This window comes from Suncus etruscus, chromosome 6 (genome assembly GCF_024139225.1).
Source record: "Suncus etruscus isolate mSunEtr1 chromosome 6, mSunEtr1.pri.cur, whole genome shotgun sequence".
NCBI classification, from domain to species: Eukaryota; Metazoa; Chordata; class Mammalia; order Eulipotyphla; family Soricidae; genus Suncus; species Suncus etruscus.
Genome location: NC_064853.1, coordinates 66,837,123 through 66,864,734, shown reverse-complemented (window position 1 = coordinate 66,864,734; position 27,612 = coordinate 66,837,123). Strand labels below are relative to the sequence as shown.

At 48.0% G+C, this 27,612-nt stretch overlaps 1 protein-coding gene across 1 annotated transcript in view; it reads left to right on the top strand.

Annotated features, from left to right (window-relative positions):
* Positions 1-27,012, top strand: part of MME (membrane metalloendopeptidase) — a 40,752-nt gene extending 13,740 nt beyond the window's left edge. The window contains exons 9-23 of the mRNA XM_049775226.1: positions 3,822-3,956; positions 5,745-5,846; positions 7,328-7,464; positions 7,562-7,655; positions 8,843-8,971; positions 9,933-10,031; positions 11,795-11,875; positions 12,949-13,052; positions 14,765-14,823; positions 20,167-20,286; positions 22,079-22,212; positions 22,482-22,547; positions 23,890-23,985; positions 24,237-24,313; positions 26,625-27,012. Of these exons, the coding sequence (XP_049631183.1) occupies positions 3,822-3,956; positions 5,745-5,846; positions 7,328-7,464; positions 7,562-7,655; positions 8,843-8,971; positions 9,933-10,031; positions 11,795-11,875; positions 12,949-13,052; positions 14,765-14,823; positions 20,167-20,286; positions 22,079-22,212; positions 22,482-22,547; positions 23,890-23,985; positions 24,237-24,313; positions 26,625-26,724 (1,533 nt within the window). The 3' untranslated portion in view covers positions 26,725-27,012. The remainder of the gene's footprint in view (positions 1-3,821; positions 3,957-5,744; positions 5,847-7,327; positions 7,465-7,561; positions 7,656-8,842; positions 8,972-9,932; positions 10,032-11,794; positions 11,876-12,948; positions 13,053-14,764; positions 14,824-20,166; positions 20,287-22,078; positions 22,213-22,481; positions 22,548-23,889; positions 23,986-24,236; positions 24,314-26,624) is intronic.
* The last annotated feature ends 600 nt before the right edge of the window (positions 27,013-27,612 follow it).

Genomic DNA, 27,612 nt, shown 5'->3' with positions numbered 1-27,612 from the left:
GTAGCACCCAAATAAGAAATCCTTGATTGCTAAAGAAGAATGTGCTGCAGCCTTATGGGGTCATTTTCTTTCTGGTGTGCATGATAACATGACCATTGGCTTCCTGTTCTCCTGGGAGATAGGCACAGAGCTGTCCCCCACCTGGCCAAACACCAAGGCTGGTGTTGAGGCTGCACTGCCTTTAAGGGACCCCCTTCACCATCCTGCCTCCCAAGTACTGTTGCCCTATACTTCTCTGCTCCATTCTGCAGGGTGGGCTAGGGGCTGTGCCATTTCCAAATGAAAATCTGTGGGGTTTGGGGCAGCCTCTGTGCTGTCTCCATCATGTGCTCCTCAATATTCTGCTTGAACAGAAGTTTCATTTTAGGGGATTTCTTTTATATCAATTTTTTTTTGTTTTTGGGCCACACCCGTTTGACACTCAGGGATTACTCCTGGCTATGCGCTCAGAAATCGCCCCTGGCTTGGGGGGACCATATGGGACGCCGGGGGATTGAACAGCTGTCCGTCCTATGCTAGCGCTTGCAAGGCAGACATCTTACCTCTAGTGCCACCTTCCCGGCCCCTTATATCAATTTCTTATCAATTTATTTCTTAGTTATGTTTCTTTCTTTGATAAGAAATGTCTCTGCTGTGGTCCCCTACTGTCTCCAAATGTCAGTGTCACACTTGGAAGTGATTCCACATTGGTGTCCAAGTCTGTGGCATTCTGCACCTAAATTAGGTCTATTTCTTCCTAGAAAATGGCAGAATAAGCCCCATCAAGAGTGGTTCCAGTGCCCCATAGCACACAGATATCAGCATATAGGTAGCTGAGGGTACTGAATGTCCAAACCCAGGGTCTGTTCTGGATGACAAGGATGTAAAGTTGAGGGTACAGTGTCCAATGGCTTTGCTCACTTCTCTTGGATGGTATCAGCAAATGTCCCCTTCTCTGGAGGGATTCTCAATAGTACCATGGGGACTACAGTGTGCTGACTGGTTAGATGGTAGTGCTGAGGACCACCAGGGACACTTCAGCGGTGCTGAGAGACCACCAAGTCTATGCCAGCAGTGTTCAGGCTGAAGGCTGCAGTGTCAGAGATCAAGCCAGGGTCTATAAGGCATATCTCCTAATTCCTGGACTGTCTCCCAGCCCCAAATAGCAGCTACATAGGAGAAGCAGAAGTAGTCTTCTAAGTCGGCTTCGAAATAGAAGAAGCCTGACTTCTAGGTAGAGCAGACCTCAGAATGCTTCTGCTCAGCCCTGCAAAGTGAGGTTAGTTTTAGTGGAGAAGCAGTTCCTAGTTTGGGCTAGTTCAGGGAGCTTCATCATCCATGTCTCGGAGCAAAGAAAACTGCTACCATGCTTCTCCCCAGCAACCAAAACTCAGTGGTTTTGAAGCTGTGGCTGTGAGAGGTGGGTCCTTATGTTTTGAGGGTCAAGGGCACTCTTGGATTCCTTTTCACTTAAGGGAATCAATCATGAAAACTTTGAGCAGCTTATGAGGCAGAGAGAATACCTGGTGATGCTCAGGGATCACTAGCTGGGCTCAAAGGACTATATGTGGTGCCAGTGATAGAGCCTGAATGAATCAGGCAAGTGCCCTATCCACTGCACTATTTCTTCAGACTCTGAGGAACTTACTTTTTGTTTTGTTTTGTTTTGTTTTGTTTTGTTTTGGGGTCACACCCGGCTCTGCTCAGAGGTTACTCCTGGCTCTATGCTAAGAAGTTGCTCCTGGCAGGCTCAGTGAACCATATGGGATGCCGGGATTCTAACCACCGACCTTCTGCATGCAAGGCAAATGCTTTACCTCCATGCTATCTCTCCAGCCCTCGAGGAACTTACTTTTAAGCACAGAAGCAGTGGCTCATCTATACAAATAATTGCTCACTTAATGGCTGGAAAGAAAAATCAAGTTTGGATTTTTAAAAAATTCTGACCAAAGTATTATTTAGATACTAAAATATGCATTGACTATTTTCTCCCCCCCCCAAAATCCTGGCAATTATTATTACTTGACATTTTACATATTTCAAAGCATCTCAAGTAAGAAAATTATAAAGTCTTAAAGTAGAATTGTGCCTGGTGAGAAGGTTCTGACAGCAGCCGTGAGCCTTGGCTGTGACAGCTACGGGTAAATTTGGAAGCAGGAAAGAGAATCAAGATAGTTCTTCACATCTCTTAATCAGTCATGTTGGCACCATTACGAGGTACTGGAGCTCATTAAAGGGACTCACATCCCATGCAGCTGGATCAAAGATTCACATACCCTAGAGTAGGGATAGTTCATAATTTGGCTTGCTGGGAAACTTGATGACTCCTGAGTTTGTCTTTATACCAGTGAGCAAAAAGAGGCACCCCACATCCCTATTAACATAAGGCAAAACCCAAACCCCAAATTCATAGAGCAATTCTGGACATTCAAATCACCGTTGCTTTCATGGTCCTCCAGTATTCCCTATTGATCTGCCGCACATGCGGCACACACTATAAGGAGGCACGCTTGGGCTCACTTCCAAGGATCACCTGGGTGTGGGCAAAGAGAAGAGGTGATGAGAATTGTCATAGCAACTTCTCTTTATTTCTGCTGCCTTGAGTTGCGGGTAGAGAGTGCAGACTCAGAACGGGAAGGTTGCTTACTCTATAGCAGGACAGAGCCACGAGCACCACTGACCCCGGCATGACCTCCGCCACTGAGGGTCTCTCCACAGGAAGAAAGACCAAGGAATGAGGCCTTCAGACCTCCCTTCGAGTGAGCTCTGGGTCCGTCAGCCAGTGGTCACAGCACTTGCTGCTTCCATCCCTGCCTGATTGTATCTTTCTTGAGGCTGCGGTTGATTTTTTTTCGTAGGTTCTGTCTGTTCTGTGCATTCTCGAAATCTAGGCTTGGCCTCTGCTTCCTCTGCTAGAGAAAGCGCTTCTCTAGCCTTCCTTGGGCATTACCCTGTGTACCCAGGGCACACCTTCTGCAGTATGCTTTCCTGATGCCAGCTGCTGCTGGGAGGTGAGCGGGCGCTGGGAAGTCCTGCACCAGCTTATTACAGCGGGTTCACAATTTATTCTTCATGGCTGAGAGGTAATAACAGCAAACCCCCAGCAGGTTTTAAACCCGGTGCCCCATTTCCCTGGGTGAATCCCCCTCAGTACTAGGATGAGGCATTGATGGATTCCTCAAAGGCCGATAACCAAACCGTTTTATAGGTTGCCTCACAGAAGATAAGAAAGACTGAGTTCATAAAAGAAAGTCGAATTTCAAATCTATGTCTGACAGTAGAATTACTTTCTCTTAGGAAGCAGCTGCAAAACTGATTAAAATCCACAAGTTTATGTTGGACGAACACAGGAGAACATGGTCTCATTAAAAAAAATTACTGTTTGTCCAGAGGAGAAAGGCATAAAATATCCGAACAATATATGAGTTGTGATTCTGGGCTCATAAATAGTTGATAGGTCCAAGCAGAGAAAAGTCTCAGTAAAGGACATTTTTTAAAGCAATTTATTATCAGTGCTCCAGTAAAATTGATGAGTTATAGTTTGCTAGCTGTTTCTGCAACTGTGTTCTCACAAAGGCAGAATGAAGTCTCCTTAGCCCAGTCGTTCTCACCTACCCAATACTTTGCAAATGAGCCTTCACTTGTTGGAATTCAAAGACACTTTGTGTTCTAAGGCTCTGTGTAAGGTCTTTTCTCTTTGGATCCTGGGAAGAATTTGCAGTTCACTGTGCTTCAGGGGTTGGCAAATATGAATAATAAATGAAAACCGAGTTCAAGCTAAAGCACCACGCTGACTATTTCTGAGGTGTCTAGCCATTACACTGTTTGCTTATCCCTCACAGGCTTGCACAGCATATGTGGACTTTATGGTTTCCGTGGCCAAATTGATCCGGACAGAAAGAAAACTGCCCATCAATGAGACAGAGATCACTATGGAGATGAATAAAGTGATGGAGCTGGAAAAAGAGATTGCCAATGTAAGCTGCATTTCTTGCTTCTCGGAGCAGTGCTCTTGCCCCTCTCCTTCTTTATTGTGTGTTTGTGGGTCCATGAATCTGTCCTTCTGGACTGTCACACCTCTCCACAGGTATGACCTGTTGGAAAGAACTTTGAAACCCTTAATGAAGTTTGGCAAACAGTCAAATTCCTTAACCTGGGAGACACAGATGGACAAATATTAAACCAACACTCTTCTTTGCCGAAGGGGCTTTTGGCCCAGGCGCTCCTGTCACACTGGTTCGGTCACAGTCTAATCATGCTGGCTTGCTCCCACATGCAAGCCACATTTTATTGCCCCAGTTGAGGGAGGGCCAACACAGGGTCTGAGCTGAGACATACCCTGAGCTCAGCAAGCAGCTGTGCACAGGGAGCAGGATCGGGACCAAGCCAAGATGAGATTTTTTGCATTTCCCTGAGTTTTCAGGGATCCTGGAAGCCTTAGGTACTTATTACTCACCTGACTCACATGTCAGGGCCCATGAATTCTGTCTATGCAACATCCGGGTCTATGAACTCTATCTGTGCAGCAACTGGGTTCATGAACTCCATCTATGCAGCACCCCTGGTCTATGAATTTAGTCTTTGAAGCACCCAGGGTCCATGCCCATGTCTTTGAATTAGTCCATGCAGCACCATGCGTTTATGAACGCATCTATGCAGCATATAGGTTGTAGACTGCATGGTAGATAGAGCATGTAAAACCACAGCCAGTCTTACCAATTACATGGCAGGCACTGCCTGCAAACCTTACCCTGCATGCTACTCTGGGTCCTAGCTGATCCACAAGATCAGTCACCCTCAGTCTGGGGACCCCAGGCCAGTGTTGGCCTTTCTGGGGCAGCTGGCAGCCAAGGACCTGGCTAGAAGCAAAGCAGCACAGCTGGGGTGCCAGAGATGGGTCAGAAAGCAGGACAAGGAAAGGGATGTGGCACTGTCCCCCTTTTCCCCAAGATATGATCTCATCCATGTCTTATTTCTCAATCTGACTGCTGTGATATCAGGTTGGCTGTTATGGGAGCTGAGCCCTGTCCCTGCGGCCCCCTGTCTCAGTTTTTCCTATCTGCATGTGTTTCTGCCACAGCAGCCACCAGGCAGGACTGTCATGGCAAGTTGCTCTGTGGGCCCAGTGAAGACAAGTGATGCTGCTCTCTGGCCGGAGAGATAGTACAGCAGTAAGGCATTTGCTTTGCACGCAGCCAATCCAGTACAGGCAGCGGTACAAATCCCAGCACCCCATGTGGTTCACCGTGCCTGTCAGGAGTTATTTATGAATGCAGAGCCAGGAGTAACCCCTGAGCACAGCCAGGTGTGACCCAAAAGCCCCCCCCAAAAAAAGAAGAAAGAGTTGCTGCTTTGGGTGAGGGTTGCAGAGTTGGGAAGCTGCTCAACAGAGACAGAACTTTAACAGGGCACTAAATGGGGGAGAGGATATTTGAGGGTGAAGTTGGAGGTGACAGTGTTCAGATTCAGCCACAGACAAATACACTGACCTTCAGCTGTTGAAGGTTCAGGCTGTGGCCTCTGTGATAGGGGCTTCTCAAAGTGTCCGAAAAGACTCTCAAGAAAACATAGCCTTGACAGGGTTCCAAATCCCTATCACTATTACAGTGACTCCAAACTCAACTTTTCCTTTTGAAATGGCAAAATGGATCCCACGTCCCAAATATGCCTTCATTCTGTGCTGCAGATGCCATTTCCTGTCTTGCAATGGTGACTTTCTAGAGAATTCTTAACTCTGAAATAACAATCAACAATTAAATCTACAGGCTACCACCAAAGCTGAAGACCGGAATGATCCGATGCTCCTTTATAACAAAATGACATTAGCCCAAATTCAGAATAACTTCTCTCTGGAGATTGGCGGGAAGGTGAGTTGCCAGCCAGATACCCTCTTGATATAGGTTCCAAGGGTATAACCTCAGTTCCAGTTTATTATGATTCAGTTGTTTGTTTATTGAGATAAATCCAACTTCAAAATCAATATAGATACCATTTGTTGGTTTCCTTAAGAGACATGGGATAAAGGTTTTCAATCATTCTAGTTAAGTGAAATATCAAAGGTGAAGGTTCTTTCAAGAGAGCTCAGCATAATGTCAGATATAGCTACAGCTATAAAAATTTTGCATGTCTCCTGAGAGGTCAGGCTGTGCCAGTGAACATGGCTGGTGAAATGAGGAAACACTGGAGGCTTCTTATGCTTTCTTTACTCCAGAAAGGAAGGTATTGTCTCCCATCACCACTATCTCTGGTCCACGCATGGCCCATCCATATCCAATCTATGACCTATCCACAACCATGGTCCATCCATATCCCATGCATATCCCATCCATTTTCCATCCAGGCCCATCCACAGCCTATCCACAGCTCATCTGTGACTCATCCATGGCAGCACCCCTTGCTGTGTTGCCTGAACAGTACTTTTCAAGCCCAGCATGTTTTAAGGGAGTTGCTCACAACAAATCCATTAGGATAATCAGTGCTAAGTAAATTTTAAGAGGAAATCAAAAAGGGGCCAGGGAAGTGACCTAGGGCTCTGGGTACAGGGATCCCACTTTGATCCCAAAACCCCATGGTCCCAGAGCACCCCCAGGTGTGACTCTGGTTTCCCCCAGCAGCCCTGCATTGTGTGATTCAGGCACTGACCTGTCCAGACTAGTTTACCAGGATTCACTGGCCATGCTCGTAGGCCATGCCAAGCATTACTTGGAAGGTACAGAGACAAACAAGGAAAAGGCCCCTAGTGATTCCTACAGAGGAGGTGACCAGGGTTGGACACACACATCCATCCTGATGCCTCAGACCTTGGCACTTTCCAACATTCTCCAAGGCTGAAATGTGCTTTTCAGCAAGTCACAAATCAGCAAGTCACAAAGTCACTTTCCCATCCACCACTCCTCCCCCCTCCCCAGTGTCTTGAACAACCACTGAATCTCCACAACTCCACCACAGAAGGAGGATCACTGACCTCTACTGTGAGGACCAACCTCATGCAGTCAGAAGAGGTTTCATGACCTCACACACTGTCATGTCCTTTTCTTTCTTTACCCACACTCAGACCAAGAATCTATCAGATACCTGATTTCTGGCTGTGTGTTCCCTAATCTTACAGCTTTGCTTTGTCTTTTCATGGTTACTTTTATTGATATGCCATTCTTGCTATTCAATAGATTTGATTATTGAATATTGATCTATATTCAAACATTGGTGGGAAGCATGGAGGAAGACATATAGTAAATGCCAGTGAAGAATGCTGTGCTGGATAGAAAGCAATGCCCCTGCAACCCTTGTGCCCCTGTTGTCAAGAAAGAAATCCATCCCAACTAATTGTTTTGTGCTACTTTTTTTCCAGCCATTCAGCTGGTCCAACTTCACCAATGAAATAATGGGGACCGTGAACATCAGTGTTCCAAATGAAGAGCATGTAATTGTCTATGCTCCGAACTATTTAGTTGAACTCAAGGTTATCCTCAGCAAGTACTCTCCCAGGTGGGTAGCGGAAGTCCCAGGGCTCAGAGAAGATGTGAATGCCCTTAGGATGTCCTGGGCCCCATATCCTCTACTGTCTGTGGGGTGTCTCCTATAGGGATCTTCAGAACTTGATGTCCTGGCGCTTTATTATGGACCTAGTCAGTAGCCTCAGCCGAAACTACAAGGAGTCCCGCAATTCTTTCCGCAAGGTGAGATGAACTTCTGTCTCCCTCAGCATGGTCAGAGATGGACGGGGCAGGTGAGAAAGCAGCCAGCATGGCCAGAGGCAGATGCCCACAGCCGGCCACTTAGTCCATGATTAGGCCATCAGTGCCACAGGGCTGTGCCTCTGTGTCATGGCACCATGGTGGCCTCCCCTAGTGGGCGCTATGGAGTTACTGTGGTTGTTGCTGTGGTGAGCTTCTGTGATGGGCATCATGGTGGTCATCTGTGGTGGCCTGACGTGATCAGCCCTGCTAGTCAGCCTTGGTGTCAGCTGTAACTGGCATGGCTCTGGGATGAGGGGGCTGATCCCTTGTTCAGTTCCAAGGAGATCGCAGCTTGGTTTGTGGTAATATTGAAAGTAATTGCAGGACCATTGGTGTCAGTGACATCCCATTGCTGACCAGGCAGGCAGGCAGGCAGGTAGGCAAACAGATAAGTAAACAGACAGACAGACAGCCGGGCAGACAGGCAGGCAGACAAAGTAGTTAGGCAGACAGACAGGCCGGCAGGCAGACAAGCAGGCAGGCAGGCAGGTAGGCAGGCAGACAGGCAGTCAGGCAGACCCTAGTGCTCTGGTGTATACTTTTGAGCGCCCAAGGACATAAAAAAAAAAAGAAAGAAAAGAAAAGAAAGAACCATGAAGCCTTTGGCAGCCTCATTTACTGCTCAGGATGCTTTTAGCTGCTGTGTTTCTCCTGTAGTGAAGGGCACAGTAGGAGGGGTTTGGAAGGAGGAATTCCCATAAGGGACCAGCCAGTGTCTAGGCAAAGGCTTGAGGGCAGTGTCTGTCCATCTGAGAGACTCAAATAACATCCAACTCCGAGACAGTGAGGACAGGCTCGGATAGGCTCCCCTCGCCTGACACAGCCTGGCGAGTATTTAACCATCTCCCCACAGACCCTGTGGGGAGCTGGGCCCAAACCTAGATCAGGGACTTTTGCAGCACTTAGCTGTCACCCCAATTTCCTTCTTGGGCCTTTCTTCATTGTTATCATGGGTATTTCATGGGGCTGCCTCTGACTGTTATTTTCTAAAGTCTTCTAGAAGGAGATTAATGGGCAGGGGCCCAAGTTCTCCCTAATTCTTGAGAGGGAACAGGATTGCGCTGGCAAGGAGAGACAGGACAAGAGGCCTGGAGTTATACCTGCCACTCTCCTCTGCTTACCCCCAGGCCTTGTATGGCACCACCTCAGAGATTGCAGCTTGGCGGCGCTGTGCCAACTACGTCAATGGGATTATGGAGAACGTGGTGGGACGGCTGTACGTGGAGGAGGCTTTCGCTGGAGAGAGTAAACACGCGGTAACGTCCCCATCTGCATCCCACCGAACAAATGCCATGCTAGTAGCCTCTACACTCTTGGGCCCAGCTGTACTGCCACCCTGGACCCCTGGCACTGCTTTTTTGCCATAATACTGCTGAGTCTGAAACCAGTTGTGCCTTGTGAAGGGAACATTGACCAAATGCACTAGGAATTAGTAGTACAGCAAGTAGGGTGCTTGCCTCGCATGCAGCTAACCTAGGTTTGAATTTCTGCATGCTGTACCCTTCCCCCAAGCACAGCCAAGAGTGATTCCTGGGACTAGAGCCAGGAGCAATCCCTGAGCATTACTGGGGATGGCCCAAAACAAAAGTAGAAAGTGGGATCAGAAAGGAAGCTCAGGTCTTGCATGCACAAATTTTATCTGTGGCCCCTGGCACTCCTTATATATAGCCTGGGTATCCCCAAGCCCAGCAGGGCCTGCATACTACCACATCCTTGGCCCCCAGAGCGTACTGTATAACTCAGTTGGTCCTAGGACCCACCAACCTTGCTTGAAAGCTCCCCCAAAGAGCAACCTTGAAATAAGCCCAGTGAGGAACCATGGTCTTTGTGAAGCTGAAGCAGGAGCTCCACTTTGTTGGACATTGAGATAAGCCCCACAGCCCCTAAAGACTGGGGCAAAGAATTCTTGGAAATGCCATTTGATGTTAATCAGCACTCATGGCCTGTGGCTTGAGTTCTCATCTTTGATTTCTGCTAGCATAGCCTCTACATTCTAAGGTTTTATATCAGTGTCTCTATTGCCCCTTAGTTACCCCCCCCACACACACACACATAGCAGCAATGTAGCTATAGAATAGAACGCTCTGTGAGTGGCCTTGCCCCAGCAACTGAGACCCAATTTCATTGATTCATGTATGTTGTCACCCACCGACGCTCTGCCTGCTCAGGTCTATAAATGTATCACAGATAGTAATTTTGTCTCTCTCCCGACTGGAGGTTGAGGATTTGATCGCACAGATACGGGAAGTTTTTGTCCAGACTCTCGATGACCTCACCTGGATGGATACAGAGACCAAGAAGAAAGCAGAGGAGAAGGTGAGTGTGGGTGGGCTCAGGTCTCAAGGGCGAAACTTCACAGGAATGGATGGACTTTCGGGCAGTTCAGAAAAGTTGGTCTTGGGAGTGGTACAGAATGGCAGCATCTCTCTCGGACACAATCCTGGTCCACGCACAGGGATTCTGTCCTCAGATTTTCAGCCCTCCTACCTCTATTTATAGTTCATTTTTTCCCCTTTATGTAGGAGCACCACCTCCAACTCACCTCAGTCATTTTCAAACTGGGAAAGACTTTCCCTGCAGAGCTAGAATAAGAGGAAGGCACTGGCTGAGTACTCAGCCAACCCAGGTTAACCCCCAGCACTAAGAGCGATCCAGGTACTGCAGGGGTGACCCCACCCCCCAAAAAAAGGAAAGATGTCCAATTTTCCTTTGTTTAAAAAGTCAAAAAGGGGGGCCAGAGAGATAGCGTGGAGCTAAGGCATTTGCCTTGCATGCAGAATGACAGTGGTTTGAATCCTGGCATCCCATATGGTCCCCCGAGCCTGCCAGGAGCAATTTCTGAGCGTAGAGCCAGGAGTAACCCCTGAGCGCTGACGGGTGTAACCCAAAAACCAAAAACCAAAAACCAAAAAAAAAAAAAAAAAAAAAAAAAAGTCAAAAAGGAAGACTTCAGAATTTTACGAATAAATAAAAACCCATCCCAGTGGTTCATATTTCCTCCTTTTTTTCTCCCTCCCTTATTTCCTCCTTTTATAACAAATAATTATAAAGCTTTTACCAATTCCCCAAATACCCCTCATTTTAAATATTTGTTTCCAGCTGAAGTTTATTTTGCCCTTGCCCTGACCCTAAGGAGTAATAAAAGAACCAAACTTTTGTTGGAGCAAAGGGGAGGCACCCAGTCAAGAACAGGGCGAGAAAGAAATGTGTTCTGGATGGCTCTTACTCACATGATGTGTCTGTTTTAAAGTTTGTGGCACTGTGGTTTTCTATCAAGTCTGTAGTGTTTGGTACATGTAGCTTCCAACTACCTCCCTTGCCAATCTTGGGGCTCATGATATGCTCAGAACTGTGACTCCGAAAAGAGTAAGGGACCTCTGTGATGTCTGTTCTTGACATCTCCAGAGAGCTGGAGCAGCTTGGGATTCTCATAAGCAGTGCTTACCAGGGCAGGAGGTGTGACAAGCAAATGGCCATGTCCAGGGCAAGATGGAATGAAAGAGAAGGAAGGGGTGGAAGGAGGGAGGAAAGAAGGGCGGGAGGGAGGGAGGGAGGGAGGAAGGGAGAGAGGGAGGAGAATAGAAAGGGAAGAAAAGCTCCTTCAGTTCTAACAGAGCCTTGCTGGGAGAGAGCCTTGAAGGGCCTAGGGTGTCCCCTTATTTTGCGCTGGACCGTCACCCTCTCAAACATTGTTCAGTTCCTTGAAGCCAATGGATGATTTTAGATTATTATTCCCTGGGTGGAATTTAGCAAGTGAGAGTGTAGTGTATGAATATGTCTGTGTGTATGAATGAATCATGTGTGTGTTTGTGTGTGAAAGTGTACTTGTGAGAGTCTGTGTGTGAGAATGTAAATGTGTGAGTGAATTGTGTATATCCATGTGTGAGTCTGTATTTGTACATGTGTGAGGGTGTGTTTGTGTGTGAGAGTGGTTTGTGTGTATCTGTGGGAGAGTCTGTATATTTGTATGTCTGTGAGGGTGTGTTTGTGTGTGCTTTGGAACCCTGATGCCGACCACTGAGGGGACAGGAAACCTGGCTGAGCCCCACAGTCACTCATGGCCAATATTGCCCTCTCAGGCATTGGCCATCAGAGAAAGGATCGGCTACCCTAATGAAATCATCTCCGACAATGACAAGCTCAATAAGGAGTACCTCGACGTGAGTCTTGCCTACAGGCTGGGCTGTCATGCGGGGCGAGGGGGGGGGGGGAATGATGTGTCTCGCCTGCAAACCCAGGCCATTTTTGCTACAGCTTAGACCTGAGCTGGCTATCACTGCCTGGTTCCAATGGCTAATAGTTGATGCACTCACACTCACACAAACTCACATACATTCTCAATGGGGGAAGTGTTTGCCTTGCACACAGCCAGCCCGAGTTCAATCCTTAGCGTCTCATATGGTCCCCTGAGCCTACCAGGAGTGATCCCTGAATGCAAAGCTTGGAGTTACCCCTTAGTACTGCTAGGTGTGACTCCCCCCCCCAAAAAAAAAAAACACACACGCACACACAAAAGCAAACCTCCTTCTCACACTGACACATTCTCACACATAAACATATATACTGATAATACATAAACTCACATATGCACTCATATACACTCATTCTCCTCACATTCATTCCCACACTCACAACTCTTCTATATGCACTTATTCACACACACTTTTGCACTCACATATACACTCATCTAACACACATTCTCACACTCACTCATATTCTCACATTCGCACACTGTCCACACTCCACACTCAGACACATCCACATTACACAATCATATACACTTTCGTATATTGTCATCCACATGATGAGAGTCATTCAGACTCACACACTCTCATTGATGCTCTCGTCCAAACTCTCACACACTTGTTCACACTTTCACACTTACCCTTTCATGTGCACCTCCACACTTATACACACTAACAACCACATTCACACTTGTATCCTCTGATCTGCACTCACACACACATATACTCTCACACTCCTCCTGGTCTCCCATGATCTTCTGTCCCTGGCACTCTATGTCACCCCTGACTGTATGTCTCCCCATGACTTCATGTCCACACCCTATGGTGTGGGGTTCCCAAGGTGACCAACTGCAGGAACCACCCACAGCTGTGATAACCTGGGGCTTGCGGGTGGGCATTGCCCCTTCATGCTGTCAGCTGTGTGGGTGGAGAAGGTAGGTGACAGGACCCTTTTGGGCACTGTGCTGACCCCAATCTCTCTAATGTAGCTGAACTACAAGGAAGATGAATACTTTGAGAACATCATGCAAAATTTGAAGTTCAGCCAAAACAGGCTATTGAAGAAGCTACGGGAAAGAGTGGATAAGGATGAGTATGTGTGTCCATATTTGGGGGACAGAGACAGTCCGGGTTCTGGGGCTCTGGGGCTCAGTGGTCCTGTCCTGTACTTGGACACTGGCAGTTCCACCACAAGAGTCTGAGTCTCAACAATGCCATTAAATGACCTGGCCAACAGTGCCTATTCACTCTGCCATATGAGTGTCTGTATGTATCCCTTATGGATGGCTGTGAGTGCCCTGTGTGGACAGCTGAATGCCCCACTTTGATGATTGTGTGTGTACTGAGTCAGTGCTTACAGTAGTTATCGTTACCTCTGGCCTTAAGAGATCTTTTATGACATCTAGAAGGGGGATACAGAGACCAGACCCTAAAGCTTATGAATCCTCCGTGCCCCCTTGGGCAAAGTGCTCCCTAAGTGTGAATAGCTTAGAGATAGGTAGTACTGGCAGCTGGTGAGGGTGGCTAGGCAGTAACCGACGGGAACAGTGAATTTTCAGGTTGAAGGCAGGTGGAGAGATGGAATTAGGGAACCCTACACATAGATACCAGTCACCTTGAGCTCTGCAGGTCCCAGAACAGACACTTGGGGACAGGAGTAGCCAATGGCCAGTGCTCTGACAGGACTCGGTGGAGAAGGATCACTTGTTTTGGTTTGATTTTGGGCAGTGCTCAGGGGTTATTCCTGGCTCTGCACTCAGGAGTTATTCCTGCCAGGCTCAGGTGACTCTGGGATGACAGAGTGGAAACCAGGTAAGTCACATGCCAGGCAAGTGTCCTCCCCTCTTTGCTGTCACTCTGGCCCTGGGTATGTCTCTCTTGCAAGGTCTTTATACTCCTAGGACAGATTCTGTCTATCCCATAGACACATGCTGAGTAAGTAGCACCTGCAAGGACACCCCAGGTACCCCCAGTTCTTGGGGTAGTATTGAGAGTCAGCAGAGGCCTGGACCCCATTCTAGGAGTCACATGTAGTGTTGGGTCATCTGGGACCCTCACAAGAAGAGCCTGAATCACTGCACATGCCTAAGCAGTGCAGGGTGTCATCAACCAGTGGCCATGAGCTATTTGCAACTCCCTTTCCAATATTCTTGTATGTGAAAAGTTCCCAATGTCACACCCTAGCAGGAAGCAGCCTGAGTATTTCAGCTGTACTTGGATCTGAAATGACCAGGGCTTCCCTCAAGTGTCCTGGGGACTTGTTCCAGTATGGTTGACATTGTGACTCAGGTCAGAAAGAGAAAGCAGGGGAGGGACAGAGAGAGGATGGAGGGAGCTCACTGGCCTTGCACACAGCCTTGACCCAGTTTGATCCCCAGCACCAATATGATTGTCCCAAGCCCACAGGAGTGATGCCTGAGTACAGAGCCAGGAGAAAGCCTTGAGCATTGCTGCATGTAGCAGAGAGAGAGAGAGAGAGAGAGAGAGAGAACCAAGATATTTCAGTGCCCCTGAATCCTGTTGATGCCCAAAGAGACACTTTTGCTGGTTTTGTGACCTCAGCAGCTTCGAGCAAGTCTTGCTGTTGCAATAGCAGAGCACTTAGCTGGTTCAATTCTGGTTTTCCAGGGATCAGACACACTTTTTCCTTGAGCCAGCTCACCCAAGGAGCTGACTCCAATGTGTGGACAATGTAGATTTTACACACAAGTTTCCATTCCTCCAGGGGAGTAATGATGCTGGAGGTAGGCAGGCAGAATAGGTCAGACCATCAGCTCCCAGATAACAACCTTCTGTTTCTTCCAGGTGGATTAGCGGGGCAGCTGTGGTCAATGCCTTTTACTCCTCGGGACGAAACCAAATAGGTAAGATTTGTCTAAGATACCCAACCCGTCCTGGTGCCAGTCTGCAGTGAGTTATGTGATCTCCTGATCTTATTCCATGTGAAATACAGGGAGATCGAATTATCGATTTAATGTATATATTTCTTGAAGTAAATGTGTTTTGTTACTCTCTTCACTGTCATGCCTAGTTTATAATGACTTCAAATCATACTAAGTTGTTTTCCATCACTGCGTTTTCACTCGTAGCTGAAAGGTTTAACTTGTGTCTAAGTAACCTAACTCCACACTAAACCTCTTTTTAAAGCCTGCTCTCTCTCTCTCTCTCTCTCTCTCTCTCTCTCTCTCTCTCTCTCTCTCTCTCTCTCTCTCTCTCTCTCTCTCTGTATGTGTGTGTGAAGTTTTGTTGCATTGTCTGCCTGGTAGGCATTTATTTCTTAATAAGCTTGAAGCATCCAAGAACCAACTTTCCAGAGACCCCGTTTTCCTGACTCAGTAGCTCTGCTGGAACACTCGGGTGGTTCGGCTGGAGACCCCAGCTCCAAATTTTCTCTGGAAAAGTCCAGAGGCTCTGAAAGCCAAAAAGTCAGTGGTGCTGGCTGACTCATAATGAAACTATCTGAACATTTTTAATCCCAAAAGTAATATGTCCTTGAGTAATAATACAAGAGAACTATATGCAGGAATAAATGTCTGTGTGAATTGAATGTTAGTCCAAAGTAGTGACTAATAGAAGAGGGTTTTTTTTCCCCCTCTTCCTGGCCTGACAAACTTGACATCTTTAAGTCTCTTATGAATTCTCTGGGGCCGGGAAGGTGGCGCTAGAGGTAAGGTGTCTGCCTTGCAAGCACTAGCATAGGATGGACAGTGGTTCAATCCCCCGGCATCCCATATGGTCCCCCCAAGCCAGGGGCAATTTCTGAGCACATAACCAGGAGTAACCCCTGAGCGTCAAATGGGTGTGGCCCAAAAACCAAAAAAAAAAAAAAAAAGAATTCTCTTAAGAATTCAAAGTGATAGTATAACAGGAAGGTTACTTGCCTTGCACACGCTGACTTAGGTTTGATTCCTGGCATTCAATATGGCCCCTCAAGCCCACCAGGAGTAATCTCTGAGTGCAGAGTCAGGAGTAAGCCCTGAACACTGACAGGTGTACCCTCCATCACCAAAACAAATGAATCTTATAGAGGGACCTGTGTGGTTCCCTACCCCACTGCATGGATTTGGAGGGAGGAGATCCATGCTGGCAATGTGGGTTAGTCCTGGCTCAGCACTCAGGGACTGCTCCTGGCAGTGTTTGGGGTACCATATGGGATGCAGGGGATTGAACCCAGGTTGGTTGCATGCAAGATGAGTGCCCTCCCTACTGTCCTCAGGCTTCAGTCCTGCTCCTGAGTTTGAATCCATAGAGAGGCTCCAACACTGCACTGTTGTGTTCAAGCAGGACCTCACCTCACCCAGCCCTGCTTTTGTAAGTGTGGCCAGAGTCAAGAGAGAGCCCCCTAGCAATGCTATCTCGTTCTCTATCTGCCGAGTTCCAGATCCCAATCTCTGACCAGTGAATGGGGAAATGTCAGAAAGCCTCCAAGTCTTATCACCATTGGTTAGAAAAAAATGGTCCACTTTCACATTTGCTTTGCCTTTCCCAATTATTGGAGCCCAGAAGAGCTGAGACTGCACCAGAGCTTGCTTCTGGTAACTTTGCACAATTTATCTGGTCACCTCTGTGTGGGCACAGGAGATGCAATTGAGTCATGTCTGGTCACCAGAAAGTGACTTTCTGTGACCCACTAATAATAAACCAGGGTCAAAATCATTGTAAGTTTGCATTTTTCAGCATGTGAAATGATTACCCAAGCACAGCTAGAGCTGAAGACCCACTTGGAGCCGAGCAAGGCCTTGGGGGTGGAGGGGTCACCGCCTTGGAGACACTCTCCACAGCTCAATGTGTCTGTACAGCTGTAGTGCATTCTAGACTCATTAAGCCACGTGATTGGCTTTCCTGGAATTCCAGCCAAAGGGCGGTGCTTGGGTCTATATTAGGGTGACCTCTGGACAGAAGGTCTTTTTCAGCTTGCCAGGCCTCCAGACTCTCCCAGACCTGCTGACCCTCCACCAGAAAGACCCCAGAATCATGCACTGCCTGTTGAGCTCCCGGGGCCTTCCTGTTCCTTTAGCGAAGGACCCATCTCTCCTGTGCTTGTTGTACATCCTCTGCCCTCTGACCTCCCTGATCTGGGCTGTTGTAAGTAAACAGATGAGAACTATCTGTGAAAGAGCATCTCCTACCTCTCCGGTAATGGGGTGATGAGAATTCATGCTGCCCAGAGCCCCGGTCGCTCTCATTACAGCTCCTCTGGGAATGACAGACATGCAGGGGTGTCATGCTGGGACTGAGCTGTGTTGCTCTCTCCTTCCACCTGGGGGTTGTCCTAACTGAAAACCATGGTGTGCCCTTTCCCCTTTCCTTCCCAATTTAGGGACACAATTGTGTGTACATGCCTGTGTGCATGTGTATATGTGCACCCATGCGCATATGCTTGAGTAAGTCTGTGTGTGCTGTGTATACACGCATGTGCATGTGGCTTTGCCATCTTGTGCAGAGTCCCATGAATTACAGATTTTGAGTTCACACAGAGTGACAGTGCAAGAGCCATGTGGGCCACCCTCCCCTCTCCCACCTCAGTGAGCTCATGTCCAAACTCTCCTGAGATTGATTTTTTTTTTATGGCAAATAAAGCTGTTTGGTCTCAGATGAAGAACATAGTGACCCTTCATGGTTCTTATTTCTGTTTTCATTCCAGTCCCACCCATTTTTGTGTTAGCACGCAGATGCCAGTGTCCTAATTCCAAATTCACATCAACATGTGAGTCTGTTTCCAGGAGGAGACAACACAGACAGCTTTCCCTGGTCCCCAGAGCCCTCGGCTCCTGCCCTCCATTTGGGGAGCTGATCTGGGACTTTTGGAGGGGTTTCTCAGGTCTAGCAATGTTCAGTCATCCTATTAAATTAGCCTTGTTTAAGGAAGCAAGATGGAAATGCTACCCCTGCTTTCTTTTGTTCCTGGTTATTGGAAAATGCAGCTATTCTTCCAGTTTAACTCACCCAGGTGGTCTTGGAACACCCTAGGAAAGTTAAATGACCTAAAAATACCTCACTTCTTTCTTTCAGACTGAGAAATCAAAGTATGATTTCAAACAGGTTGAAACTCTACTTAACATAAAAAGGTTTCACTGTTTTGTTTGGTTTTTCTCCCCACCAAAAGACTGTCTGATTTTTACCTGATTTTGCAAGTTTAAACTTAAATCAAAGATGCTGAAAAGAATTTGTCTGCAGTCTTAAAAGTGGTGGGGGAGAGAGCGCAGAATGGGAGTGTGTCACACCCAGTGGCTTGGTAGTTAATTAACTTGTTGACAGTGTTGAACATGAAAAATGTGCAACTAAGCAGCTGGTGATTATCAAGAGTTGTGAGGTTCTGTAGTAACAGCAATAGGTTAAGAGGAAAATCCTGGCCCCAAATTTTGCTGACAGAAGGTAGTCAATACCATTTGCAGAGCTGGACTTGAAAACTCATAGGAGCCATAAAAACTTTATCAGCTGCCGGAGGGAGACCTCTCCGGGCATCATTAAAGCAGCAGGTTCTTTTCAGTTAATGTTTACACCTGAGAGCACGTTTCATAAGAGCATTTTATATAATGGGCAACTCGCAGCTAAGTACATAGTGTGGGAGATGAAGCTCTCTTTAGTGCCTGCAGCACTGCATGTCACTCTTATACTTGGAGCTAAAAATAAGTTTTCAACACACTGTTGATGGCTCAGGGAGTTACACGTGAGGCTTGGTTCTCATCGGAATTCTTCGAATTCCAGGTTCTGGTATCTTCCTGATTTTGCTCATTTGGAATGTTGGGAGAAACTGTCTAGATTTTTATTCCCAAGACCTGGCAAACACTTTCCTTGCCCAGTCTCGAAGTCACCTCTGTGTGATGAATATTCCCTCCTAGAGCCTCATGATCAGTTAAGTGGGTATTGACTTCAGCAGCATCCCAGGGCTGGAGCATGTGCTTCTATGGGCTCCTGGCTCACAGAGTTGTAAGGTCAGAGTTCCACGTGTCCCTGAGTCCTACTCACAGAGGTTAAGGTCAGAGTCCCACACACGCATCCCTGAGTCCTGCCTGGCAGGGCCCAATGCGTGGCATGTGACATGGATGAAAGATTGTTGTCTAGATTTAAGAAAAGGATGTGGGGTCGGAGAGATAGCACAGTGATGTTTGCCTTGCAAGCAGCTGTCCCAGGACCAAAGGTGGTTGCTTCAAATCCCCGTGTCTCATATGGTCCCTCGAGCCGGGTGTGGCCCAAAAACAAACAAACAAACAAGGAAGGAAGGAAGGAAGGAAGGAAGGAAGGAAGGAAGGAAGGAAGGAAGGAAGGAAGGAAGGAAGGAAGGAAGGAAGGAAGGGATGCAGAGGACAAGGGCAAATACTGAGAGCTCACTTGTTTGTGACATTTGTAATAACAGGACTAAGGAAATGAGGGGAGAAAGTAAGATGGGGCAGAAGATAGCAGAAATAGGGATCAGGGACCTTGATCACAGGGAACTTGTGGCACATTTCTAGATCTCACCCCAGGTTGATACATTTGTACTGTAAGCAAATGACAGCAACTGAACCTGAAAATAGGAAAGTGTGTCTGTGATAGAGACAGGGCGGTTGCAGGAGGGAACCTGGAGACTCTGGTGGGGGGACCAGTGACTGAGACTCTATATGAAAAACTTTGTCATTCACGGTACCTTCATTTAAAAAAAAAAAGGGCAGAAAAATGCTGAGTCCTGGAGAGCTAGAACAGCTGGTCTTGCCATGGTAAGATCACAGGAGGCAGTAGACAAGATCCCCAATGACTACTTCAGAGGCTGGCTCAGTGCTGGTTCTGGTCTTGCAAGACAACCGCAGAGCTGAACTCTGTCCCCAGCACCACATAAGGGCCCCTGAGCATAGAGCCAGGAGTAAGCCCTGAGCACTGTCAGGTGTGACCCAACCCTCTAACACCCAGTACAGGATGGACTAGAGGCTCAGCAGACTTTCCAGGACTACAGTCTTAGAGCGAAAATTAAGACCTCTGAGTTAGTAGCCTTCTTGGTAGGTGTGCAGGGAGAAGGTTTGGGGGTCAGGACACAGTGGGCAGTAGGACACATGGTCAGTGGGGGAGACAGAGAATGGGTGGGCTCAGTAGAAATTCCTAGGGCAAGAATATGTGCACATAGAATGTGTAAGGGAGGGGGGGAGAGCCAGACTGAGGCTAGGGAGAAAAAATATAGATAGTGGCAGGAACAGGCTATTTGGGGGAGCACTAATCACCTCTCCCCACCTTAGTCTTTCCTGCAGGCATCCTGCAGCCCCCATTCTTTAGCATCCAGCAGCCCAAGTCTCTTAACTATGGAGGCATTGGCATGGTCATTGGGCACGAGATCACCCACGGCTTTGACGACAATGGTAAGTGCCCAGAACATGAAGAAAAGACCTGGCCAGGGAGCTATGCACTTTCCATTTGTGTGCAGCCTCAAACCACCAAGTAAGCAAACACAGGAACTCACTGAGGCGGGAGAGTGAGGTGAAGACAAGGCATGTGGGGAGACCCATGTGGCTTTGGTGAGATCTCAGGAGGCAGTAGACAGGATCCCCAATGACTGTACTCCCGAGGCTGGCTCAGTGCTGGTTCTGGCATCCAGCATGGCCATCAAAAGTCCAGGCTCAGAGGAAGCAGCAGAGGCTAACAGCTGGCTGCCAGAGACACAGGGCTGGAATCCAGGAGGCAGGTACCGCTCAGAGCCTGTTCTCAGACCTGCCCCAGGCCCCACCTTAGCACATGGAGCCATGGAGGGTGAATGCAGGGAAGGTTCACAGAGCCCCCCCAAAAAAATGCCTGTGTGTTCAGTGGCGGGGGGGGGGGGGGTAGAAGGGTTTGAGCCCTATGGTTGGGAGAGCTGGGACATTTTCTTTTTTTTTAATTATCTTTATTTAAAACACTGTGATTACAAATATTATTGTAGTTGTATGATTACAGTCATGTAAAGAACACCCCCCTTTACCAGTACAAGATTCCCACCACCAATTGCCAGATTTCCCTCCTCCCCACCCCCCCACACCTGTACTCAAGACAGGCTTTCTATTTCCCTCATTCATTCACATTGTTATGATAGTTTTCAGTGTAGTTATTTCTCTAACTGCACTCATCACTCTATGTGGTGAGCTTCATGTCATGAGCTGCACCTACATGGGTAAATGGGGGAAATAATGGTTGGGACTGAGGCAGAAAAGATTAGAAATGAGCTTTGTAGGACAGTATCAAGGTCACAATACAAAATGGATATTATGCAAATATAAACTATATGCATATAATACTATCATTATATATTGTACGCGTGGGGGCATCAGCCCCCGCGTGGTTTTTGAAAAGGAGACCAAAGAGAAAAATTTCCAGTGACTGTCCCAACATAAACCAGTGCTGCAACGGCCCCTGCCAACCTCCCAAAGCACATTCCCATTAGTGTAGGGAGAGGTAGGGGGAAAGCCTGATGACCCCTATAGAGTCCACCTGGACCAGCACCCAGGGAAGTTCTGGAGTCCAGGGGAGAAAGAGGGGGATGGCTGGGGGCCTGCCAAGCCTCCCAGTACTCCCCAGGCTTGAGAGAAGGCCTCCCGCATGGGGCCTCCCCAAACCCCATACCTGGCAAGAGCTGGCCTCCAGAATCAAAGGGGAAACCAGAAGCCAGATATCTGCCCGCCTTCCTCCCCAAGCACCTCCCCCCTGGAGTATGGAGGGAGGGTGGAAGCCTGAGGACCCCTAAGAGTCCACCTGAACCCACTTCTGGCCATCAGAGCTGGCACCCAGGGAAGGCCTGGAGTTCAGGGGAGAAAGAGGAGGACGGCTGGGGGCCTGCCAAACCTCCCGAGCTGGGACATTTTCTAGGTGTCTGCATACATCTGTGTGTCACAAAAGCACAGAGATACAGACATACACCAGATACACAGACAACACTCAGACAGAGAAAATGCATAGGCATACAGACACACAGAAAACACAGAGTACACAGACACATAGATACACAGACATAGACACACAGACACCCAGCAACTAGCATGATGGGGAGAGTGAGGAGTTGGGAGGAGCCTCTGTCTGGGCCATCACTGGGAGCATGCAAACACTTTCTCCCAGCCCCGCATCAGAGGCTTACCAGGGCCCTGATCCTGGGCTATGCAGGCCTCACATATACCCATCCTACAGGTAGGAACTTCAACAAAGACGGGGATCTGCAGGACTGGTGGAGCCCTCAGTCGGCTGACAACTTCAAGAAGCAGTCCCAGTGCATAGTGGACCAATACAGCAACTTCTCATGGGACCTGGCTGGTGGCCAACACGTACGTGTGCTCAGACCTGGGTCTTGCCACTGTGGGGACACGACTGCCCCCTAGTGTTTATCTTCCAACTGAGGCCAAACATCTGGTGGGATGCCCCGAGTCACACTCTTAAGTGGTGGCACCTCGGATCCCAGGACTATGCCCTGAGGACTGTCTTGGCAGCATAGGTGGCTGGGATCACAGAGTGGTTGAATTTCTCAGAAGCAATTTGGCCCTTGAGCACAGGGCCTTCCTACAGAAGGTTCCCAACATCATTCTCTCCCTCACAGCTCAACGGGATCAACACGCTTGGAGAGAACATTGCGGACAATGGGGGTCTCGGCCAGGCCTACAGGGTGAGTGAGACTGTCCCTGGCAGGGTGCCCTGACCCTTGGTTATAGGGGAGAGTGAGTCTGTCCAACTTTGAAAAGTTGCCAGTTTGATGCAGCTGAATGTTCGAACTAAGCGAGGTGATTCGGAAGGAAAGAGAACAACACACACGAGCTGTTTCATATGTTCAGAATAAAGAAAGCCTGCTGGAAATGGAGTGATAGGACAGCAGACACTTTTGCCCCCCCAAGTGCCATCCCAGCACTGTCTAGTTCCCCCAAGCACCACCAGGAGTGACCACTAAGCACAGAGCAGGAAGAAGTAAGTCACCCCCTGAGCATTGCCAGATATGGTTCCCAAAACAAAACAAAATAGAAAATGAAACAAAACAGACATTAGACCAGGGGTTCTGAGTCTATAGCCCACAGGCCAAATGCAGCCCACTGACAATATTTATCTGGCCTTCCGGGTGTTTTTGTCACTGCTGCCTGTCCCGCTTAGCAGTAGACTCATCCCCCATGTGTAGGAAGTGCTCCACACTCTCCAACTCCCTCCTTCACTGACTCAACTCCTCTCAGATTCTCCTCAATGAGGGCAGGGGTTCTCAAATTACAGCCTGCCAAAAGTAGGCCCATAATTTCCATTGAAATACTGCTAAGTTTGTTGATTTAACTTTACTGGTTCTTCATTTTAAGTATTGTATTTGTTCCCATTTTGTTTTCTTTACTTCAAAATAAGATATGTGCAGTGTGCATAGAAATTTTTCTATACTGTAGTCCAGCCCTTCAATGGTCTAAAAGACAGTGAACTGGTCTCCTGTTTAAAAAGTTTGAGGACCCCTGCATTAGACTATTTATCAGAGAGGCCAGTCAGGAGAGCTGTGTTCTGGGTATAAGTCTGGGAGATAAAGCTGTGGGGGTCCGAGGGATGGAACTGGGGGTTGCAGGACTCCAGGAGCTTGGCTGTGGGGTGTTCAGCAACTTGGCATGTATCAATACTATGATAATTCTGTTCCCTGCTGAAAGAGTAGTACTGAAGATAAACTCATCTTCTATCTGTCATACCACCCTGTAGACCAGGGGTCTCAAACTTGTGGCCCGAGGGCCACAAACAGCCCTCCATACAACATTTTGTGGCCCTGCCCTAGAGGAATCTTTTTTTGTTTTGTTTTAGTTGTTTGGGTCACACTCCCCAATGTTCAAGGCTTACTACTGACTTTGCACTCAAGGATCACCCCGACTTTGCCTCCTGCAGCCCCCAGGTAAATTGAGTTTGAGACCACTGCGTAGACTGTCCACCCCATGGGTAAATTATCCTGTAGTGAGTGACAGGTGAATTAATGCTGTGCCCATGTCACCCTGTTCCAGGCCTATCAGAGTTATGTCAGAAAACACGGTGAGGAGAAGCTGCTCCCAGGGCTCGACCTAAACCACAAGCAACTTTTCTTCTTGAACTTTGCCCAGGTATGCGCTTTGCTCCTTCCAAAACTAAGATTGCAGGAGGCCAGTTCCAGGGGTCACCTCTGGGCAACTTGCTAACCCCAGGTAGCCAGGCCTGCAGCTGGGATACCATGTAGTGTGGAGAAGCAAAGAACCTAGGCCCATTCATTCAGTCCTGTCCCGGGAAGGAGACCCCATGGGCGTGCAGAGGTAGGCACAGCCCTGGCCAGCCGTGGTGGGAACCTAAGCCTGCCCCTGCATCTTGTGTCCCACAGGTATGGTGTGGGACCTACAGACCCGAATACGCTGTCAACTCCATCAACACAGACGTGCATAGCCCTGGGAACTTCAGGTGCGCTGGGCTAGGCTACAGTGGGTAGGGCATTTGGGGACATGCAATGAGCGGGGGTCTTTGAGGGTCCTAGCACAGTCCTGAGAGCCCCAAAGAATGAGTGTCCTGTTATGTGGGGCTTGTGTATGCTCCCTCCTCCTCCTCCTCAGAATGTGTGTGTGTGAAACAGCACAGAGACATGCCCAGGCTGTAGCCCCAGACTCCATGGCTGGTGGTTTGAGAGATTTCCAGCCCCCTAAGGGGAAGGTTTTACCCAGGATCACTGATTCCAGGGAAGATGTCTGAGAACAATCCAGCAGGAAGTTTCATGTTTCCCAGGGCTGAATCTTGAGTCCTGTGAGCACAGGGACTTGGAGAAGTGTAGCCAATATTCTGACCCAGAGAGAAAGTCTCCAAGCTGAGATGCAGTCAGGGCCCTGAAATCCCCCCAGAACATTAGAGACACTATGGCTGTGTCTCCTGTCCCCAGACAACAATGCATCTGTTGTCAGGGGCTTTGCAGACTCCTTCAGGTTTCCTGCGAGATATGTGTGTGTGTAGAATCTTGTGTATGTGTTAGAGTATTGTGTAAATGTATGAGTGTATGTGTGTGCTCTCACTTTCTATGCCCAGCCCAGGGTCTTCTAGGACCCCTGCAGTCATTGCCCAACATTTTCTCCAGACTTTGCCCAGTGCTTCTCTGTTTCCTCACATGGTCTCCAGCTGCCCCCTGTGACACTGGGAACCTCATAGAGGATTATTTTTAATGATTATTTTTAGATGAGAAAGAGGAGCAGAATATGATCACAGGTTGATCCCCACACCCATCATGGCCATCCCTTGTATCTTAGCTCGTTTCCTGGCTGCACAATAGGCCACTGGACACAATATGGCTCTTTCCTATATCCAATTTTTACCTGAGAGTAATATCATACTCGAAATGTGTAAAATGATTTGTCACTTGCATTCTTATCTGTTCTGGTCCCAAGAGATGCATCTGTCAGTGGTTGTGAGGAGCAGGTTTGCACTGTGAGGGGGAGGAAATTGTCCCTGTACTGCAGGCCAGGGATTTTCTGGCAGAAGGCTGAGATGGCTTTTCGTTCTGGAAACAGCAGCTTTCTGGCTATACAAAGTGAATCATTCTTTCTTTATTTTTATAAGACTCTTAAAAGCTAATAGAGGTTGAGTCACTATTGAAAAACTGCCTCATATTTTATGTAGAAACATTTCTGACATTGGGGGACATGTAATAAGTACAATATAAATATGAAAGGAACTGTACAGCTAGCTTTTTCTGAGGTGGAAATTCTCATTTGGGATTTTCAATGAAGTCTTGCGGACCTTCAAAAACTCCAGCATTTAAACCACATACTCCCCTGGAGAGTTGGAAATTGAATGTACTCTCTGAAATGACTTCTCTCTCTCTGTCTCTCTATCTCTCTCTCTTTCAAGCCAATTTTTACTGTCCAGCCTCATTCCAGAATGGGCCATACGACTGTGTTTGCTGTGCATCTGCTGTCAGTGCTTTGTAGACTCCTACTGCAGGTTTCCTGTGGGGTGTGTGTAACCTTTGGCCTGCAGAGGCCTCTATCCCAGCAGTAATTTTCTCATGAACTTATGGCAGGGCTGAGAGTCAAGAGTGGTACCTACCTTCAAAGAATCATTCTTTAATTATTAAGATGGATTTGTTCATGAATCGAAATTATGGTATATTGTAGTCAAGCCATTCCTTTAAAAGCAACAGTTTCTCAGGCCTACAAATTGCCACAAGCTCATGTTGCTGTGGGTGGGCAGTCAGAAATGCTCAGAGACTCCAATTCAGACCTTTCAGAGCTTGTTGAAACAGGCCCCAGCTGAGGGCACAGATGGCAGCAAACCAGTGATAAAGTAAAAGCAGTTTTGTGTTTGTTTTGTGTGATAAAGTAAAAGCAGTCGTCAATGAAACCCTTGCGGTCCTCCCAAAACCATGAATACAAAGACTGTTATCTCCAAGGTAGTCAGGGACCCAAGCCATTCTGCCTATAGGGTGCCCACTTTCTGAAGCAGGCTGACCTGGGGTCTTGTGTCTAATCAAGGGGGCCCAAGAAGCAATGTTTCACTTGACCCTCAAGGCTCTGGGACTGGTTTCTGGAAAGGGTTTACTTAGGGCAAAAGGAGTAACTGTTCTTCACCCCTGTGCACTGAGACCCCTATCAGATGCAGAGCACAGCACAGCCTTGGTCTGTGACCACATTCTAGACAGCACCATCACTCCTTCCCCACCCAGAGGGTGTCCTGGTCGGCTCAAGAGACTGTCCCCACCAAAACTTTCTTTGTTCTGGCTTGTTGGCAGGATCATTGGGACCCTGCAGAACTCTCCTGAGTTCTCTGAAGCTTACCATTGCCAAAGGAACACCTACATGAACCCCAACCGGAAGTGCCGTGTATGGTGAGAGATGAGGCCTGCTGCCCTCCACTGGACTCAGCACAGATGGGGGCACTCGTCCTCCAGAAGCCAGATCCGGAGAGCTATGTATTTGCAGGGGTGGTGACTCAAGACTGCACTGATGTGGCTGACTTCCCTTGGCTCTCCTGCTGTCTATCCGTGCCAGCCACTGGATCATAACTGGACATTCCGATCAGAGGGAGGCAGAAGGGCTGAGCCACACCCACAGGGCTGGAGGGCAAGGGCTGAGAACACAGCCAGGTGCTTGTCATCACAGAAGGCAAGAGAGCCCTCCAGCCCCAACAGGTTCCTGTGCTGCTCCAGGCCCCACCAGCAGCTCTGAGCACTGCATTCTGAGGCAAGGTCTCAGTAGTTGCTCTCCTGTCCAAGCCAAAGGCCCTGACCCCTCCTTGTGGGACCTGCTTAGATGGATCTTGGAATTCTTATGGCTCTCTTCAATTTTTTAAAACAATCTCATGTTCTCTCTTTCTTTCTCTCTCTCATCTTTTTAAGAGATTTGTAGTCATGTACAAATAATTTTTTATATTTAATGATTAACCACATTTATGGCTAAGTAACTGTTGTCCTCAGTCACTACCCTTAAAGTTTTAGGCTGAGATCTGAGCCAAGATCTATGAAGGGCTGAACAGATGAAGATCCAAATCCTTTTGAATTTATCAATCATATTGATGGAAAGCTCTCTGGGAAAAGCACAGACTTGGGGCCACTGGGCCTAAGACAATCACCAGACTACGAGGGCTGTGGGTGGCCCTCAAGGGTCTTGTGTCCGCAGTCTGTTGTCACCTGATGGGAATATTTTGATAATAAACTGACGCTGTGATTCTGTTAGGTGCTGGAGGAATGAGTGTCTCTGAGTGGGACTGAGGGTTCTTGG